This window comes from Populus trichocarpa, chromosome 1 (genome assembly GCF_000002775.5).
Source record: "Populus trichocarpa isolate Nisqually-1 chromosome 1, P.trichocarpa_v4.1, whole genome shotgun sequence".
NCBI lineage: Eukaryota > Viridiplantae > Streptophyta > Magnoliopsida > Malpighiales > Salicaceae > Populus > Populus trichocarpa.
The window spans coordinates 40,629,656-40,650,514 of record NC_037285.2 but is presented as its reverse complement, the minus strand read 5'-3'; the positions used below and the strand labels follow the sequence as shown (position 1 = coordinate 40,650,514).

General features: G+C 33.3%; 3 protein-coding genes across 6 annotated transcripts; 2 read left to right on the top strand and 1 right to left on the bottom strand.

The window, feature by feature from the left end:
- Positions 1 to 1,149: 1,149 nt before the first annotated feature.
- LOC18095451 (uncharacterized) lies at positions 1,150 to 6,281 on the top strand. 4 transcript variants are annotated; one of them, XM_052447832.1, is made up of 8 exons: positions 1,150 to 1,443; positions 1,561 to 1,635; positions 1,733 to 1,900; positions 2,358 to 2,528; positions 2,970 to 3,179; positions 4,210 to 4,298; positions 4,805 to 5,747; positions 5,860 to 6,281. In XM_052447832.1, the coding sequence occupies exons 1-7, from the start codon at positions 1,350 to 1,352 to the stop codon at positions 5,729 to 5,731; spliced, it is 1,734 nt and encodes a 577-aa protein (XP_052303792.1). In that variant the 5' UTR covers positions 1,150 to 1,349; the 3' UTR covers positions 5,732 to 5,747; positions 5,860 to 6,281. The 4 variants fall into 4 exon arrangements, with proteins under 4 accessions (XP_052303792.1, XP_052303789.1, XP_052303798.1 ...); XM_052447829.1 differs by having other exon boundaries at positions 5,856 to 6,281; XM_052447838.1 differs by having other exon boundaries at positions 1,151 to 1,443; positions 4,805 to 5,110; positions 5,387 to 6,281.
- Positions 6,282 to 9,223: 2,942 nt separating this feature from the next.
- Positions 9,224 to 13,900, top strand: LOC18095450 (uncharacterized). The gene is made up of 4 exons (XM_006370047.3): positions 9,224 to 9,642; positions 11,274 to 11,396; positions 13,152 to 13,271; positions 13,514 to 13,900. The coding sequence occupies exons 1-4, from the start codon at positions 9,606 to 9,608 to the stop codon at positions 13,576 to 13,578; spliced, it is 345 nt and encodes a 114-aa protein (XP_006370109.1). The 5' UTR covers positions 9,224 to 9,605; the 3' UTR covers positions 13,579 to 13,900.
- A 599-nt stretch (positions 13,901 to 14,499) lies between these two features.
- Positions 14,500 to 18,350, bottom strand: LOC18095449 (uncharacterized). Its single transcript, XM_006370046.3, has 8 exons — positions 18,058 to 18,350; positions 17,889 to 17,944; positions 17,674 to 17,798; positions 16,900 to 17,059; positions 16,001 to 16,404; positions 15,355 to 15,831; positions 14,990 to 15,098; positions 14,500 to 14,838 (listed from the first exon to the last, which is right to left on the bottom strand). Exons 1-8 carry the CDS (start codon positions 18,124 to 18,126, stop codon positions 14,703 to 14,705), a joined length of 1,536 nt encoding a protein of 511 aa, XP_006370108.3. The 5' UTR covers positions 18,127 to 18,350; the 3' UTR covers positions 14,500 to 14,702.
- Positions 18,351 to 20,859: the final 2,509 nt, after the last annotated feature.

Here is a 20,859-nt window from a genome sequence, read left to right as displayed (position 1 = left end):
CAAACACAAGATAGTAGTAATTTTATTTAAGTTTCAAACTTAAAAAAATTTTTAAAAATATTATGAACACATTTCTGGACGAGATTCACGGGTGAGCGGCTACTTCTAAAAACCAAACTACAGGGAAGAATCCATCAACTCAAGATTTACTCTCACTGCACACTTATATGTGAGTTATGAAATACAAATAGTAGAATTCGAATTAGTGATGTTGTTCACTATCAACTGCATAATTATATCTGAGTTATGAAATGTAAATAGTAGAATTTGAATTAATGATGTTATCTCCTTCTAATTGACTTCTTATCAGTTAACTAAATTACAAGTTTGTGAGGATTTTTACTTAATATAATTTTTTTATATAATAAATTATTTGTAATCTAGTTTTAAAGGTAACGAGAACACCTATTATTAGTTTAATTTACAATAAAGGAATGGTTATATAAAAGAGAAAAAATAATAATCTAAAATATCTCATAAAACAAATTACTTCATATATATTTAACTTGAAAAATTATTTTGAGAGTCACGCTTTAATATCAAGCCACCAATCCTAAAAATAAATTGATTTTTAGATTTAGTTCTAAGAAAAAGTTAAATTCGACACCTTTAATGATAACGGGCATTGTGCATGAAATAATATTGAATAATTAAACTGGGCCAAGCTCATTCCAATTTATTAGAAAAATAAAAAATAAATAAATAATACAGAAAGATCAAGGAGAAGACATTTTTTGAAAAAAAAAAGGTAATATTAAACTAAATTTGACTAGCAATGATGAAGGCATTAAATAAATAGTTTCTAAAATTAGAGGGATTACTTAATTTTTTTTTAAAAAAAAAAGACTAATTTTAGCTGAATTATTATATTTTTGCTTGAAGAAGATGTCAAAAAAGAAGAAGGATGCAAAGCAATAACCAATCAAGAGTATCCACGATGACACAGACGACAACAAAGGTGGAACCCCATGTAGAAGATCCTAGCCATCTCTTTCCTCTGTCCTCCTTTGGAATTTCACTTTCTATTTATCCTATCTTTTTATTATTATACCTCTAAAAGAAAATGAAAAAAAAAAAAAAAAGAGGATAAAAAATCCACATGCAAAGAGAGATGCCAATAAATAAATAAAATAAAGCTGCTTTATTACACAGTAATCACTGCTAGAAACGAGCTAGCTAGATAGCTGCCAAGTAACAGCTACAACGCACAGTGCTGCCAAAAATAATGTCCGTCCCGTTCTCTTCTTCTTGATAATCTAACCCCATAAATTTTACTGCTAGACTACTAATCTCTCTCTCTCTCTGTCGTTATTTTTTGAGTTTGGGTTTGTCTGGAGAGAGAGAGAGCTATGAGAAGATCGCATTTCTACTCTACTTTTATACTAGCTCTGCTACTTTCTGTGGCTTGTACTTTTCAATTCCAAGCTCATGCTGCTCCTCCAGGTTTTTCTCTCTTGTCCTTAGTTTTGATATGTTTTACTTAGAGGGGTTTGGTTATTTTTCTTTGATTTTTTTCTCGTTCGTGATTTAGCTTATTTTTTTTGGTATTTGGATGCTTAGCACCTTTGATTAAGCACTTGTCTTCTCTTCTCAAATGGACCACCACTGTGGCATCCTCAAAAACACCCCATTCAGGTTTATTTGAATTACCCTTTTGTGTTCTCTTCTTCTTGTTATTTCATGATCAAGCTTTATGATAATTTTTTCTGCGTGGTTTGCTTTTTTTCTGCAGATGGGAATGTTCTTCAGTTTGAGGATGGATACTTAGTTGAGACTGTTGTGGAAGGAAATGCAATGGGAGTGGTTCCTTACAAAATACGCGTTTCTGAGGATGGTGAACTGTATGCTGTCGATGAAGTTAATAGCAACGTTGTTAAAATCACTCCACCATTGTCACAATGTATGTATTTATGCTTGTTGCTTTCCTTTCTTTTGTTGCAGTTTATTGGTTTTAAGCTGTGTTTGAATGCTGTGAAAATGTTTCAAGACAGCCAATTTATTGTTGAGGTTATGTTTCTTTATAGTTTAGCCTTTCAGGGCCTGAAAAATAGTAGATAATTCATTCTGTTAAGCATAATTCAACCGTTTGCTGTAAACAACGTAAAACAGATGTATCGATGGGCCTGCTATTGTTGGCTTTCTCAAAAAGTAGAATGAGATAAAGAATTCTTTTAGGTGCATTTCCTATTTTAAGAGCAACTCAGTTTAAAATCCAACTCTGTGAGCCTATATGATGCCTTCTTTGCACTGAGTGAGGAAACAGCAATTCTATCCACAATAAATAAATGAAGGTTTGGATTTGAGCTATAGATTTGGTGGACTTTTTGTGTTTTGATCTGTAATTTTATTTCTTACAGATAGTAGGGCAAGATTGGTGGCTGGGTCATTTCAGGGTTACACAGGACATATTGACGGAAAACCAAATGAGGCTCGTTTTAATCATCCCAGAGGTCTAACCATGGATGATAAAGGGAACATATATGTCGCCGATACTTTGAATCTAGCCATCAGAAAGATTGGAGATGCAGGTATGAAGAGTTTGCACAAGATGTGAAGTTGTAAATATTAGTGTTTTTTATGAGAAAATGACTTAATTCAACTACATATACGGTGTGTTTGGCATTGCTTGCGTGGACAAATCTTGTATGGTAGCTTCCCCCAAACCATAGTATGGGATGTGGTCAGTTTTCCATCCATTCATACTGCATTGATAGCCAATCATTTTTGGGTTTCTAAATCATGTTTTGGGTTGAAAAGGCCTTTTATAGCACCCTAATTCTGTGCCATATATACTCATAAGGTGTGTAGTTCTGTATGGAGTTACTGGCATGTGATCAATTTTGACAATCCTTGACTAGTTATAATGTAAAAGATGATGCACTAAGATTTGAAAAATCTTAATTGTTGAAAGTTGAACATTTGAGTGTATATGATGGAATAAAGATGTTAAGTTTGGAAATTATCTGCAGGTGTCACAACCATTGCTGGGGGGAAATCAAATGTTGCAGGTTTTCGAGATGGGCCCAGCGAAGATGCCAAATTCTCAAATGATTTTGATGTGGTGTATCTTCACTCTACCTGTTCTTTGTTAGTTGTCGATAGAGGAAATGCTGCTCTTAGGCAAATCTCGCTTAACCAAGAGGATTGTGATTATCAGTCCAGTTCATTTACTATGACAGGTATGATTCCATATTCTTTTTTATCACCTTTCTTTTAAAGATGGGGCAGTGATTAAGTCATGTTGCTGGTTTGTGGCATTAGATTGTTTAAACTTTATCTGGAATACAGTCCATTTCAACCAAGCCAAGAACTACACGTGGAACAGAATTTAAGTTTTGAATCTAACTTTACCAGCCTAGTCTCTAGTTTGACCTTGCCATGGATTAGTCATTGACAGAAAATGTGTAATATGGTAGTTGGCTGCAGGGGAGGTGTTTAGTTTATCATAGTGAAGAGATGTACACATCCAATCAATAGAGTGCACAAGGAAGACAACAATAGAAAGCAACAGACTAGTGAGCAAAACAAGGTGTTGGGGTGTTCTCTTTGATTGTCCATGCCTTTTCTGCCATTTGAATTTTTGTCTTCCATGATAAAATCTTTAGCTTTAGTGCAAAGATATACTCAAATTTTCACATAATTTGCGACTTCCTGCTGTAACACCACATAGGAAACAGAGAACCACTAAAACATAATGAGCTATGGAACCAAAATACCTATGGGTCAATCAACGCAATTCATGTGTATGCTGTCCTACTCTGGTACAGGATTTGGTTGCTTCATGCTGGTTGTAACTTTTTTTTATCATACCGTCAATGATCCACTGGTCATTAACTCCTGTTGAAAGATTGTGCAATGCATGGTATTCTTTTAGTGAATGTCATTTAGTCTTTTTGGATACAAGTTCCCAAGCATGTGCTAATGATCCTAGAAATGTGAAAAAATGGATTGGTTCAGCAACCAAAAACATGATTGCATTTTGGTTTCAACATTGAATCTCCAAGTCTCATGCCCATTGTCCAAGGCCCCAAGCATATCTCCCATACCCAACCCAACCAAAAATTCTTTTTTTTCTATTTTAGGCATTTATTTTTGTTGTAATGTTTCTTGAGGTCAATGGAATTAAACACTGTTTTACATCACTTGGATTTTGAATGCCATTTGGGACTATCCCTTACTGACTGATGTACTTCATGGATCTTTTGGAAGATGTGATTATGGTTGTTGGTGCCGTCTTGATTGGATATGCTACATGCATGCTTCAGCAGGGGTTTGGGTCTTCTTTCTTCTCAAGAATGGTATGATTTCTTATGATTTGTCTGATATCCTCGAAATGGTTAATCTGGGATTCAAATACCTACTTGTTTCATCCTCATTAGCCTTACGAAGATATCATTTCTTTCCTTCAATTCAGTAACTATCTGTTCGGCATTCCATTAAGTAGCCAATTTAATTTTAAAAATAATTATTCCATTAAGCAGCCAATTTAATTTTAAAATAATTCTGACACGGAAGCAATCTTGAGGGAAGCTTGTATGCTGCTTGAGAATGTATGAGCATCTTTTTGGCTGTAGTTATCTGATTCTATCTGTTGTTGAACTGTAGATTAGAAGTGAATTTGGCTTTGTTTCCATTATCTGTAGCATTGATATAGTTTTAGAAGTTGTTTTGGTTTGGTTAGGGAAGGTTAGAACATATACTAGATTGTTACTCCAATGGAGATGCATGTTTTCAGTTGCATCATAATGTTTTTCCTTTTGGATTCTTCTTATCCTGTTCTCTAAATCCAATGCTTATAATGCAGAAACAATCTTCAGAGAGTGAATTTAAAAAGAAATCAAGTAAGGAAAAACCCATTCCTATTATGGAGAACATGAAAGAGGAGCCCAAGTGGCCATCTTTTGGACAGCTTTTGATTGATCTATCTAAGCTTGCTCTTGAAGCATTGGTTGGTATACTCCTCTGTTTTGTTCCTTCTTGGAACAGACCAGGTGAAGCCAGAACAGGCCTCACCCCTTTGAAAGATTCTCTAACACTGCCTGAAGATAAAGTTGAGCCTCCATCAGTTCAGAGTCAGAGTACTCCTGCTCCTGTATCTGAAAGTCGCCAGGTCCATACTCCAACTACAAGTGATAAATACTTGGAAGGGAAACCACCAAAGATCAAGTCTGCCAGTTTTAAGGATCCTTCTTTGTTAAGCAAGCATTGGTCTTCAAAACGACAAGAATATGCAGGATTCTATGGTTCAGGTGAGGTTCCGTCTCATGGTGAAGCCAGAACAGGCCTCACCCCTTTGAAAGATTCTCTAACACTGCCTGAAGATAAAGTAGAGCCTCCATCAGTTCCGAGGCAGAGTACTCCTGCTCCTGTATCTGAAAGTCGCCAGGGCCATACTCCAACTACAAGTGATAGATACTCGGAAGTGAAACCACCAAAGATCAAGTCTGCCAGTTTTAAGGATCCTTCTTTGTTAAGCAAGCATCGGTCTTCAAAACGACAAGAATATGCAGAATTCTATGGTTCAGGTGAGGTTCCGTCTCATGGCAGGTCAAAGAATCACAAAGAAAAATCAAGGCATCGCCAACGAGATAAAAGTGGTGAAGTCGTTTTCGGAGCAGTAGGGGCTGAGCCAAAACCTGCTGAGATGAAGCATGTGGACTACGAAAGTCCAAAATTTGAGCATTACAATATCAGAAGCAAGTATGGGCCTGATAGCTCCTACCGATTTTGATAGACTACTACTCTCAGTATTATACTGCCTGCCAAATCCAGCTTAGCTTGTTTTTTTCTCCACCCTTTTTGTACCCTTATGTCTGTTATTGAACTAATATCTAATTCAAGTTTAAACTTGTAAGCAAGGGTTTATCTGTCAGACACGTTCATAAAGGAGTTCATGATATTTTTTAAACTGGCTGCTGCAACACAATCCATCTGCAGAACGGGTGCAAGAACTGATGAGCATTCAGGAGTTGAGCTGCTGGTAGTCCAAAAGGGAACTGATCATGCATTCTTGGTTTCTGGAAGCATATATTTGTTCAGAAGAAACTCTCCGTGCGAAGGTTGAGCGTCTTTGTAGACTCATTTTGCTTTCTTTATGTAGTCGGCCTTTTAAATCTACAAAACTTATTTAGTATATGCTTGTACTCTAGATTATTTTGAAGTATCGCATTTAGAGGGTGGGATTAGTCTGGCATTGGCATCATGTAACAATTCATCATCATACAAGGATAAGCTTATGAACACTGAAGGTGTATTTATTGCTATGGATAATTTTTTCGAAATTGTTTTTTTCCTTGAAAATATATTAAAATAATTTTTATTTATTTATAATATACAAACACAAAAAGAAATGGTCTTGAGATTCTTGTGGTTAGAGATGATAACTTTGTTTAGTTGGACTGAACAACTTTTTACACCATTTTTCTCCTTTTTTCAATCCATTTCAATGATGGTTAACCTTCATAAAAAAGAAATTACCACTTAGATCTTGAGTTTATTTTTTAGAGATCATTATCTGAGTTTTATAGATATTATAGTTACTAGAGATTTATCTGATCGTTAATTTCACGACTCGTGAGATTAATTAAGATACGTGCAAACTGATCTGAATATCTATGTTATTCTATATATAAAAAGAAACTTTTCATTCGCAACATGTGATACGCTTCAGACTGACTAGGATTAGTTCCTTTGTGAGGGATAAGAGCTCGACTTATCTTGCATCACTGAAAGTGGATTCATTAAAAAAATAGCAACGACTGGAAAGTGAGATTGATAATTGGAATTTGGACGGTGACACAAAACAAGAAGATCGAAAGAGCTAGTGCTGATGTGATGTATATCAGCATTTTTCCCAGAGATTTTAGTGGAAATCAAGGAATTCACGTGGTAAAGAGAAATCTATCAGCCCAGAACCCTTTTGCAGGGTTCGTCATTTCCAAGGTGGCACAGTGGCGGATACTTTTCAAGTGTGCCATGATAGATAACTGTAAAACGCTGTTGGGTTTTCGCATCGAGCCATGCCGCAGGTCAAAATCTTCCCGGCTGCCATGTTAAGTGACCAGAAAATATCCACTAACGTCACTATTTTGACCACTTGATATGTTTTTCTCATGCCTCCACTGTATCCATCTACTTCTTTCCAATGAAACGTGTACAAGTTTGGCAATGCTATTCTGATTTAAAAAGTCAATAAAAATTATAGTTTTTGGAAAATTGATCCGGAAAAAGATTTTGATTATTAGGTATATCTACAAATCAATGGATGAGTCAATGACATGCATCAATTTCAACATAACTTCTAATCTCTACACATTTAATTGATTCAAAAAACAAAAAAATCTATTAATCAAACAAGATTTAATTGACTTATAGTTGACTCGATCAAGTTTAGCCAGGTTATTCTCTTTATTTAAAATCTTATCGGATTAAACAAATATTTTATCATTTTAAAATCTCGATTGATTTAACTAATAATTTAACTTGGATTAAATTTTAAATATCAGATAAATTATCATATCACGGATTTAAATATAAAAATCTATTAATAATAGGTTTAGTGCAAGGTATCACTGCATTTTAGATTAGTTTAATTCTAATATAATACTTGAGATTTAGGTTTTAACTCAGTACATCGATTATTATAGGGTTGTACATCTGTAGCAGGATTAATGCTTGGACTTCCTTATACATATAATAACAATTCAACATACAAATTAAAACTCGGGCTATAAAGCGAAAAAAATAGAAATTGGACATGCGGCTAGCTGCTGGATCTAACCCTTTTCTATGTTTTTTTTTTCTTTGATTTGTTTTGCACTCAACATGCTATATTAATTCATTTACTTTTTGTTTTTGTATAATTCTTAAATAATATTATAAATTGTTATTTGATTTTTAATTTTTTTTCAATTATTATGTATATGATATTAAAATAATAATACTAATAATAAATTGTTCATGAAGATTTGATTCAAATATATTTTTTTTAAAATTAAATACATTTGATTCAGGGTTTTTTTTTTAAAAAAATTAAATTAATTTTAAACATGATTTATCACATTTATAATTCTTTTAGCTTTTAATCACGTATAAAATATGAATATATTATTTTGATATTTTTAAATTTGCTTTAGAATTATAATATATATATATATATATATATATATATATATAACAAAACATTAATTTCAATTAAAAACATTGCGTTCACTAAGATAAACAAGAGATTAATTAATAAGAAAATTAATTTTAGACTTGAGAAAAACTAATTCTATGCTTATTTAAAATGACTTATATTTTTAACAAAAAAATGTATTGTTTTATAATTAGATAAAATGTTTCAAAAAGCTACACGTGATACGATATCAAATAGCTTATTATGCATCTCTATCTCAACTTTCTAACTCAACTCTTAATTTAAATCAACAAATTTATTATCATTTATTAACTCATATATTTTTTTATTTAGTTTATTGAGCACACATATTAGCATTTTATTTTGCAATAAAAATTTATTTTGATGGGAATTTGTTTTTTCAAAATGACAATATCTTTAGGTATAATAAAAATCTCAAAAATTTCTTGAGACCTATATATATTTGTTTTATATTTAAAAAAAATTTAGTCCCTCACAATACAGCACGAACATGCAATCTAGTAATAGCTAATGGTATAATCTATAATAACATGTTTGAAACCAATTATTTACTATAATTGAATTTAATTATATTGTTTAATTTGAATTTAATTAATAAATTAGTTAAATTCATATATTAAAAAAAAATTCAATTTATTTTGTTTTCTATATTACAAATCATCACCTTTATCTTTTTATCCTTTTACTTTAAAAAAGTCTTGCAAAAAAACAAAGGTTGGTGGATAGATATTTTGAGACAAAACTAATTTTAACATTAATTTTTTATATTTTTTGAAATTGCAAATAATATAAATTGATCTTTGATTTATTTTGTATACTTTTTAAATAATAAATTTCATTTAAAATTCAATTTTCTTTACCATCAAAATAATTTTACACACGAAATTTCATTAAAATATTAAATTAAATTAAATTTAGAGTGCTCGAAATATTCTTTAAAGAGTTCAGACAATTGTTGTCAGTGAAAATATCGTTAAAAATCAACCCGCCCAATAATGAAACTGAGAATTCCGAAAAAGCCCCTTACTCAACAGATTACCTACAGGCAGCAAACAAAGATCATGACTGCCAACCATCAGCTTCGCTCTTAACCCCCCTTCTCACTCTAAACATTATCTTATAATTAAGCAATCATCATCCACAATTAAGGTAACCCTCTTAATTAATTTCTTTCACATATCACCCTCATTATTACAAACCTCACCGGAATAACCGCACACAGCTCTCACCGGAAGCTGAATATAAATAAAAAACCATCTCCCCACTCCCTCCCCTCAAAAAAAATAAAAAATATAAACCCCTCTGTTTCACTCTCTAGAAACCAGCAGGGACCGAAGGGAACTTCATTTTGACTTGCATTTCAATGAAGCTTCTCTAAGAGCTCTCCTTCTCGAAAACAAAATTCTTTATCGAAGTGATTTTTTTGTGTTTAAAAAGCAAATACAGAATGGGATGTGCTGGATCCTCACAAGCCAAAGCAGACGGTAACCTCACTCTATCGTCTCTCTTTCTCTCACCCCCTCTAATTCTCTTTGTTTGTTTGGCAGCCGAGAAACCTCAAGGAAAACAATTAATCAAGAATACATAATGTTTTGGATTTTTTTTATTATTATTAAAAGGAAAAAGAAAAGGGCAGAAACTAATCGTAACTGATTTTGGACGTTATTTGTTGCATTAACAAGATTGTTAGTTTTCTGTTTTCTGTACTGTTATTACAATGCACTGGTGACTTCTGAAACCTGGATGATAGAGAGAGTGATTTGGTGACGGTGATTATAGTTTTTCAGATTTAATTACTACTTAAATGTGAGATTTCTCAATATCAGGATTTAATTTAGGTCAAAATGCTTCTCTTTGTGAATTTGAGATTTTCTCTATTGAAATTAAAAACAAATAATTTAATTTCTTTGCGAAACAGAAACAGAAAGTTGAAGATTTCATTCATTTTGGAACATATTCAAAAACTGAATGTTTGACTGAATGCCGTGGTTGCTTTCTTTTTCGTGTAAAGAGTTTTAATACGGATTTTTAAATTGATAAAATCCAATGAATCGGAATGAGTATAATTTGTTATCGGTGCTAGACCTCTGTGTGATTTTGAAGGACTATGGATGATTGGTTCATTCTTTTCGGGTTATCTATTAAGCCTGCTATCATGCAAGAGGTTTGAGACCAATCAATGATTTGAGCGGCATTTTAACTAGCTTCAAATTACAGTTATAGGCGAGTTTATTATTTTCCGGATTTAGGACATGAGGTGATCGAATTACCAAACAGATGTACTAGTTGTATATCAACTGTAAAATATATTGTACATGTGATTGCCGCTTCGGTTCCAGCTTAGCTTCCATTTATGCAAGTATTGAAAAGCTTTAATTACTGTAATTTCGTTAAAATGTGCTTGCTTTTAATGAGGTCTAATTAGCATGTTTGGTAAGTATGTTCTGTAGACACATGTAATAGCTGGAATAGTGAAATCTTCAATTCACGAGTTTCTATGCACCGCTGTTTAACGGATTTCTGGAAATTTCCGCAGTGGTCTCAAGCTTCTTTTGGTCACCATATTTATGTAATCTAAACATAAGAGTATTTGCTGATCTTTTAAGTTCATGTCTGTGTGTGAGAGAGATCTTATGTTTCCATGTATGTGTTTATTTGTCTGTATACTCTTCAGTGGGCTTATAATTTCTATGTTTTATTTTGTTTTTCTAGGCTATCCTTTTTATTGAAGATGCAGGATTAGATAGACAATTAAGGAGAGGAGGAGAATTGAATCTTATCTCTAGAATATTTCCTTGCCATCTGCTTTTTTACATTGCCACTTTTATGTAAAAAATGAACCCAGAGCACTCAAATTTAACCAGCAATCCTATGTAAAGCACCTTTTCTTTTCCTTAAATATATATTTCAGTGTACTTTGTGGCATGGTATGTCATATGCATAATAGTCATAACATGCCTTTTTCTATCTCTTCCTTGATTCCATTAATAAGGGATGAATGTTAGGTAACAGTAGTTATGAAGAGAAATATTTGAATGCCAACCAGTTTTTTATGTATTCTTTATTTAATCATGGTAATTAACAGAGACGAATGTCATATTTGTTATTATGACAGGGAGTGCTAAGAAAATACGGAAGCCAAAACCTTGGAAGCATCCTCAGCCTATTACAAAGTCTCAGCTTTTACAGATGCGTGAGGAGTTTTGGGATACTTCGCCTCACTATGGTGGAAGGAAAGGTACCTTTTCTGGAATGTCATACCACTTGTGGCTCTTCACTAGGATTTTCATAGAAATTAACCTTGGGTTGAGTAATATATTAATTTTTATAATGATTGAATTTATCTTAGGAATGAGAAGAAGATACTAATTGATCTTTTGTTGAATACGTGAAATCTGTCCTTTTTTTCCCAAGTAAAAAAAACAAAAAATCCAGAGTGACATTGAAATACAGAATAAAAGTAAGAAACCTTGAGAGCAATTACATTGAGAAGTGCAGGTCTAAGTTATTGGAAACCATATAGAGGGAGTTTTGGGAAGAACCTCAGAAATTGCCACCACAGTACACTGACTGGACTGTGATACATATGTGTTCATCAATAACAGTCGCTGAATGTTTAGGAATGAACATAAAGAAAACAATTGCAAACTATTCTTAATTGCTTTGCTACATAAAATATTCAAGCTGAAGGGATGTTTGATTTAGATTCCCCTATCAGTTATTAGCTATTACCCATGAATTGTCTGTCATGTCTCTAATCAAGCAATCAGCGTGCGTAATTCGAGCACATAATTATTTTTAAAACATTAATCTGCTGATCTGAACTTTACGTTTTGACCCGTAATGAGGCAGGGTATCATTATGCCGCAGTATCCATGAAGATTTTGAAAGGACTATTCTTGATAGTTCATTTATAGATTTATAATTAGTAGGCTCCTTTCTGTTGATGTACAAGGAATATTGGAAAATTTTAGAATCTACTTCAGAGTGGAGATGTGCTTCGTAATTTTAAGGTTCCACTTTCCTTGACGACAGTTTGGCCATTGGCATTGCTGGTGCTGTGCTTTGTAGATTAGGTTTCTACTTTCCTTAATACTGTTTTTGCCATTGCCATTGCACAAGATCTATTTCTTCTCTCATATAATATTTTACTTGCTACTTAAGAATCTTAACGCAGCTTGCAAAGCCTACCACATATGCTTCTATTATCTAGTCTATATTTAGGATACGTTCAATTGAGTAGAAATTATCTCTAGCATTGACAAAAGAAACGAAAAATAAAAAGGAAGCAAGCGATAGGATGGTTTTGGAATAATGGATGGCACTAGTAAAGAATTTGAAATGACAATTCCTAGGATTTTTATTTAGTGGCAACTGTGCCTTGAGGATCAAGTAAAAGTTGTAATTGGACCTGAATATGCTATATAGGCTGTACAGGTTACCCCAAAAAAATTACTGTAGGCAACTTTGACTGGAGCTACTGCAGACTTGTGTCTCTATATCAGACAGTTGTCATACTGATACGGTACATGTGACGATATCAACCACATGCCGACCTAGCTTGTCACATTCCAAGGCTTTATCATAACATCATTAACTATTACTGAATCAGCATTTTATCATTTCAGTGGTCAGTGAAAGTTTTTTTTTTTTTTTGTGTTATAGAAATTGGGGTTTAGAGGGGAGGTTACCGCATATGAAGATTAAATTTATCACTTCAGTGATTAGTAGCTGTGTTTGCTTTCCACAGTTGATAAAAAAAGGGATAGAAGAGAAGTTATCAAATATGAAGATCAGATGTTCATTATGCTGTCTCACTATCTATCTAGTCTTGCTAAAAGTTGTTATGAATGAAGATGAAAGGTTTTGAATTTTCTAGGACAAAAAATAAGATCCGGTTAATTTCACATTATAAAAAATTGCTTATAATATGCTTTCCAATCATTTATTGTATCTGATTCTGAGATATAGATTCCAATTTTCTGGATGCCAGAGATTTGGGATGCTCTTCAAGCTGCTGCCGAAGCTGAATTATCCCTTGCACAAGCAATTGTGGACAGTGCTGGTGTCATCATTCAAAATGCCGATTTGACAGTATGCTATGATGAAAGAGGTACTTAATCCTTCAATTCCTTATTGCGTAACCTTTTGTGTTCAACACCAAATCTCTCTAAAAAAAGTGGTGATTTTTTTGTTTGCAAAAACCAGAATTTACGGACTTCTTACTTTTCCACATAAGAGTATTCTAAATTTTTCTTATGCGGCTAAAGTGTATTTAATGTTGGTCTTTCCATGTATGTGATACAAATTTGATATATTTCTTACTTTCATGTTGTATTCAAAATGTTCCCGCAGGTGCAAAGTATGAACTACCCAAGTATGTTTTGAGTGAGCCAACAAATTTGATCCGAGAAACTTAAAACAGAGAACAGAGATCAATTAGCACTGTGTGTGCACGGATTGAATGTAAATCATGTAAATTATCTCCAAAAATGCCTTTCAAAAAGTTGGGTCATTTTATTTCTTTACATTTGCCACTAGATTTTCCTGCTGTGCTGTAAGTTATTGTCGTTAACTGACAACAGCATAACAATTGTTTGTATTTAGTGAAAAGATGTGTTCACAAAACCTTAATAGCCAGAGGTTGGTTGCTGGGCTACTGGGCTACTGGGCGGTGTTGTTTGGTGCTTGACCATATTATTGAGTTGAAATTTATTATATGATGATGAGTTCTCTCAGAAATGGGGCTTCAAGGAGTTTTGATTGGTTTATGGATTTTATAGTTTTTCAAACTAGAATAACTTTGGAATTCGTATCAAAATGATTTTTCTTTTTAGATCTCTTTATTTTTCATTTCAAAACATCAAAATATTAAAAAGTATTAAAAAAAATATCAATTTAATAGCTTTTTAAGGGAAACGCATTTTAAACATTCTTAGTTTACTGCATTTAGGAGCAGAACATCATGAATTATGCATGCTATTGGATTTTCAGGCATGGAGTAAAAGCTAAAGAACTTGATTACTTTTTGCAAGAAAAAAAAGAGAGATCATGGGTGTAATTTTGGCAAATCGAAAAGGTAAGCTTCAGTTTCTACTGCTGAGTGCTTTTCTTTTCTTCTATGACTTCACCACTGTTGAGCGTTGGTAATGCTAAACGAGTGGGGATGTGCGAGCGTCTTTCCTTGATGCAGACAGGTATCTTTGGTCAATCTTTCTTTGTACGGTTTATGGGCTTTAGTGTTTGTTAAAATTGCCTTTGCATACGGTTCTAATTGCCATTCGAGCTTCTCATTATGCTGTAATAATTACATCTGAATATTTGGCAGAAGAGATTTCACGTGAGCAATTAGTAATGATAAACATGTATTGATTTCATACAACACAAAAGGTTTAGCATATCGATTGCCTCAAGGCCCTAATCCTCCATTCACAACGCCAAAAAGGAATATGCAAAAAGAAAACCACAAAAGAGGGAAGAGGGGGCAAAAAGACGAAAATAAAAGTAGGTTATCAGATGACGTATTCATATTTAGTTGGTTTGCTCAAACCCTCTTGAAGAATGATAGAATGTTGCCTTGTTTAGGGTCCTTGTTCCCTCCCTTCTTGTTCCCTGCTTTGCTTCCTGGATTAGACGGAGCACCGTTTCCTGCTGCTGGAGACTTCTTAGTCAGAGGTGCCCTGAATGAACGAGACAAGATTAATAGTGCAGTTACCAGGTACACGCTAAAGTTTTATCACCAAATCCTAAATGGCAATTGACAACAAGAATCAACTAGGCAAAGCATACACCGAATACATGCAAGTGAAATTATAATGTAATAGTTTTGACCTGTTGTTAACAGTATTTGTAACTGCAGTATTTTCTGCTTTCTTTTTCGAATCCTGTGACTCAACTTTCTTAGTTTCTGTCTCCTCCCCTTCCCAGACTACCTCAGTTACTGCAGCAGAGAGAAAGACATATATTAACAAAAAAGGAAAACAAGAAATTAGGTTTTGTGGAACATTTCAAAACTAGAGAGAAGAATCCAAGAAAGGAATTTAAAAGAAAAGGAAAACAAAAACAAAGAAGAAATAACCAAAATACAAAGATTTAACGGGTAGGATATAGAGCTTTTAAGCAAAAAACAAAAAATCCAAGTCATCATATTTCTTGGAGGATTTTCTGGAATTTGAGAAGGATGAGCAAGGGAGTACCTTCTCTTCCACGCTCATCAATCCGTGTCTTTAGCACTTTTCTCCTTTTGGGGGAGTTTGGAGCAGCACCAGCAGCCGTATCCTTCTGAGCATCACAGAAGGTGAAGTCACTCTGGATCTTCTCCAAAGAGGAAGTTTTAGAGTCAATGCCTTCTCCAACTGAAGAATCATCTCTCAACAACTGATTAGGTGCTCCTTCAGTTGATTTCTCTACCTTGATCACTGGTTTATCTTCTGCTTGCTTCTTGAAGTGGGGCTTCTCCAAAACCAAGGCTGTACTGCTTTGGCCCTTTGGAAGTTCTGGTGATGCTAGATTGACTGCATCTTCAAACTCATCATCGGAATAATCTAAAACTACCCTCCTTTTTCTACTGCTATCCCCATTAGAAGTTCGCTTAAAATTCACACCCTGAGCCTCATCATCACTGCTCCCAATTTCAATTTCTTCACAAGCAGAAATTTGAGCTTCTGCACTCACTAATAACATGAAATAAACCAATTCAGAAATTGAAAAAGAAACAGCAGATAAGAATTAAATCCCAGGTGTAGAATAGGAGCTTGTCTTGCAGAAGTCACATTAGAAAATCCTACATCCTAGTTAAGCAGACAATTTCCTTGTTGTATGGCAACCAAATAAAAAACCTACCAGTAGGATTTGGAATGTGCTTATCATTATCAGCTTGTGCACTAGATGGCTTTGACTTGGCAGATGCACGACCCCACAAATTTGCCAACGAACCTCCATTTCCAGAAGAGGTTTTATCACTCTGGCCTTTCTTCTTATTGGCAGGCAAGAGAGAAACCTTTTCTTCATCCACAGTCTGCTTGGTAGCCAGATCACGAACTCCTGTTCCATTCCTTTCACTTTTGACACTGTTCACCAGATTGGGAGATGGAGGACCAACCTTTGGGCTTTGCTGAACTTTGGTTTGCTTAGATGGTGGAGCTGTAATAGTTTGACACACTTGAATTACTGGGATTTCCATACTTTTGGTTGCAGCAGGTCCATCACAATTGTACTTAACAAAGGAATTAAGAATCCCACAAAATCTGCAGAAGAAAAATTCAAGCACCAAGGAAAATAAGCTAATTTCTGCTGCAATTCATGAGAAGGGAGAGAGAGGGAAACCCTCAATCTGTAACCATCCAAGGCTTGAAATATCTCATCTCATTACCCCCAACCAATTCCCACCCCCAATAAGAACACATTTGTGTGTGCTAATTACATTAAAAAATGAGTTCAAAGTGCATCATCAACAAACTTGACATAACCAGTCAACTCTCTTCTAGAACAGTTTAGTACTAATAGTTTTGTTGCACGAGGCAGGTCAGCAGTCAGAAAATTATTGAGGATCATCGGTTCAGGCTTTCATTGTCTGAATATTTGCAAAGTAATAAGCTGTTACTACGGCAGCTGCATTATTGTAAAGGCTGCATATGAATTTCATAAATGAAATAATAATCATATCTAGCAATTCCATGATCTACACAAGTCAAGTTCTTGTAAGATACTGGAACTGATTGCAGACTACAGGTGCATCATACCTGTTATCTCTTAAGCAATTATCAACTGTGAAGGATTGCTTGAAGAGCTCTTCTGCCTGAACAAATTCAGCATTCCAAAGTGCAGCTGGATCTTTTGGGATGCAAGCTTGAACACTATATACCTGAACTGAGCAATTGCCATTGAATTCTTGTTTAGCTTCTGCAAGAAAAAAAATCGAAAAAGGAAATCTCAGCATATCCCTGTATCCTTGTCTCAGGCACAACACTCAAGTATGGATGATACTAACAAACCACGAAAGAATGCATGAAATTTATGTACCAGCAACGGGTGCAACAGCATCGATCCAGAATCAAGTAGCCGAGGTATTGAAATAGACAAAAACAACTTTCATCACACATATTCATGTGAATGCATAATATGCTTGTTGCACTTCTATAATTCTTTGTTCTAATCAATAGAATTCAAAGAATTCCAACTACATTTCCATGGCCAATTCGAAGGAAAGAAATTCTAACTGCTAAACTCTCTTCCAGGAAGAGGGATCATAGATGAGCCAGGGGAAAAAAAAAAGCTAAGTGAAAAATGCTTAAATTGCTTAGGCGAAAGCACAAACCTATGGTTATGGCATACTAACAAGTCACCTAATGATTCTTCCAGGACACATTATTGCAAATCTAAGAGCAGCAGCTAGCAATGCCACCCTAAAACTCATCTATTATAATGGGATAGATGGAAATCCTTGCGATTTCAAGTATCTCTCGTTTCTAACCAACAATAACTACAATGATGTTAGCACCATTCAAAGACCTGACCTTCAAGTTTGGGACCGGAAACAAGCCTTATATGGTAACTTGAAGGGTTGTTCTTTAACCAACCGGATAGAGTGTATACTACTTCGAATCCACTTCCGCGTGTGTTAACAAATTCTTGAAGCAACCTTAAGGAAGCAACACCAACCATTTGTTAATTGAATGCACAAACCAGGAAAATAAAAATAAAAATCACAAATTTCAGAGAGGAAAATTACCTTTTTGCAGCATTCGATGAAACCATGAAATTTCGACTCAACCACTTGTATGAAACCTGAAACCAAGTGATTAAATAATTAATTAATTTTCTAGATTCACTAAAACCGACCCAAGATTACAACAACAAAACCCAGTAAAACTAAGGGGATTGAAGAGGAGTAGAAGTACCACTTGGAGTTTATCAGAGACAAGAACTTCAATTTCATCGAGAATGCCTAGGGTTTCCATTTGGGACATAATTTATTTGGGTTTTGGGCTCAAAGAGAAATTAGAGACGGAAGAAATTGTGCAGGTGGTTGTGCGGGTAGGTGTGCGGGTGGATGAAGAGAAAGAAATTACCCACTCCATCAATCAAGGACAAAATGAGAGTGTTTGATTTTCCCTCTACAAAGACACTGGTTTTCCCGCCATGTTGTTTTTGGGGGTTCTGCGTTCTTTTTTTCAAGGGTGGAATAGCAATGCAGGCAGGTGACATATATCACCTGTGTTTTCCATGGATCCATATTCTGGGCCAAGGGTGCATCAGCTAGGCCCATAATTTAACAGGAAGAAAATGGATTAAATTATAGTGCTTGAACTTAGAAATAAAAGGGAAGATTATTATCCTAGAGAGTATTGAATATGTGGATAAGGGGGTGGATGTGGAGATAAAAGAGACCTTTAGGAGGTAAGGATAACGTTATGGATGGATATTTTACATAAAAGAGATGACTGTGCTGCCTTCGTCATCCAAAAAAACTCGTCTGCTCTTAAAACTAATTTAGATGAGGATTGATTATACTCCATTCTTTTTTGGTACCACTAAAAAAAAAGTATATAATTTGATCATTAATTAATGATGATAATTACAAGAGTATTATATTAATAGAAATTATAAAAAAATTGCAGCTCAAAATAGAAAAACATCAAAGACCCTATACATAAAAATAGTTGAATCGAGATGCTAAAGTAATCATCGATAAATGCTATCTTATTTTATTTTTTATAAGTAAGAGATATTTTAATAATGTTTGATGTGATGTTTATAAATATTGTTCCATAGTAATATGGCTTGAATATCTTGTATGACAGACAATGTAATACATATATCATCAGAATCAAGAAAAAGCTTATAATATTAGTGCTTAATAAAGAGGTGATTTTTGTGATAACCGTAAAAATATATTGTTTTTATCCTAGTTTGTTAAGAAGAAAAAGAATTAGAGTGTGAAAAATCAAAGTGGTGTAGAAAGAAATTAGTTTGGAATAAGCCATTGACAACTAGTAATAGTTATATAACTATTGAAAGTGTTATGGGAGTTCATTTTTAGCTAGCTTTATCTAAGTCGGGCCGATATGTCAAGGTCAATAGATCGCAAAAACATTCATATAATTTTAATGATGGTACACTTCAATGGCTAGAGTTACTTGATGTGACCGTGAAATGATATTTAAATAACTTATTTTTAAGAAACCACAAATAAAAGATTTTTTAATTTTATGACTCTAATAATCATTAATAACAATAATGTAATTCACTCGACAGGGATTCAAAGATGATCAATATTTTCAATGTTCAATAGTTAGCTCTTTGTTTAATAAATAATCAAAACTTGAAGATAAGTTCTCTCCAACCTATAAAGACTAATGAAATAAGAATTTTTTTTAAAAAATCATTTTTCTTAGCTTTTGCTATTTTCTATTTAGTTTAAAAATATTATGGGATTTTTATTTATTTCTATTTATTTTAGTAAATCCAATATTAATATTAATAATTTTATTTTTTCCTTTTAGTTTAGGAATTCCTAAAACAAGTCTATAATTAAGACTCTTGTTGTTTTTAAGATAGATCTAGAATTTAAGATAGATCTAGAATGAATGAGTATAAATAAAATTATTTAGCTTATTTTTCAGTAAATATATATCAAATTTTATTGTAGAAAATAAAACTAGAAATTAGGGTTGTTGGTGTGCTGAACTTATTTTGTCAAGCTTGATCTTTCATGTTGCTATCTTTTTTTGTTTTTTATGCTTCCGTGTGCACCACATAAATAAATACACACAAATATAAAGGACCCACATGTATAGCGGAGTCCAAACAACTAATTCATGTGAGATGTTCTTTTATTTTCTTGTTGATTACATAGGAAGGAAATGATCGTTGTCCTTAGTTTTAGACTAGATAATTAGCTCCCGTTATGTTGTATATTGGAGCAATTTTTTAAAAAACATAAAAAAATGTCTAAATAACAAGAAATTTTTGGTTGGCAATGGGTAAATCTCTGAAATTTTTAAACTTGATTTTTTATAACGCTTGAGTTTTAAATTAAATTATTTAAAAGTTTTTTTTGATGTAATATAATTGACATGATGAATTCAAAAATAATCCGAATTATAAAAAAAATTATTTAACTTTAAGAAAAAAATTAAAATAATATTTTTTTAAAAAAATATTGAGATGATGACATTTTGATTCAATCCGAGATTCATAGTTTAACCTATAAAACCTATAACTGGGTCATGAGCTGCAATGAGTTTAAAATAATTTAAAATTATTTTTTATTTAATTATATGATGATAAAAATAGTTACATATAAAATTAAACACCAACTCAATATCGGAACGTTTGTTTGAGACCTCAATAACCCTATAAAAATTAAATTAAAATAAATTATGAAATCTAGTTTACAATCAATTTAAGTTAACCTACAAAATCAACGATCCAAGTTATGGAATTCAATGAGTTTAATATTTTTTTAAAAGTATTTTTATTTAATTATATGATGAAATAATAGATCCTCATAAAACCAAGCACTGCCCTAATGTTGTGATGTTTGTTTAAGACTGTGATAACCCCGTAGAAAATAATTACAAATAAATTATGAAGCTTAATTTTTAATCAACTCAAGTTAATTTACTAAACTCGCAATTCAAATCATATATCTTTTTTCTTTGTTTTCATTTTTATTTTCTCAAAATAAAAAAGCTTCT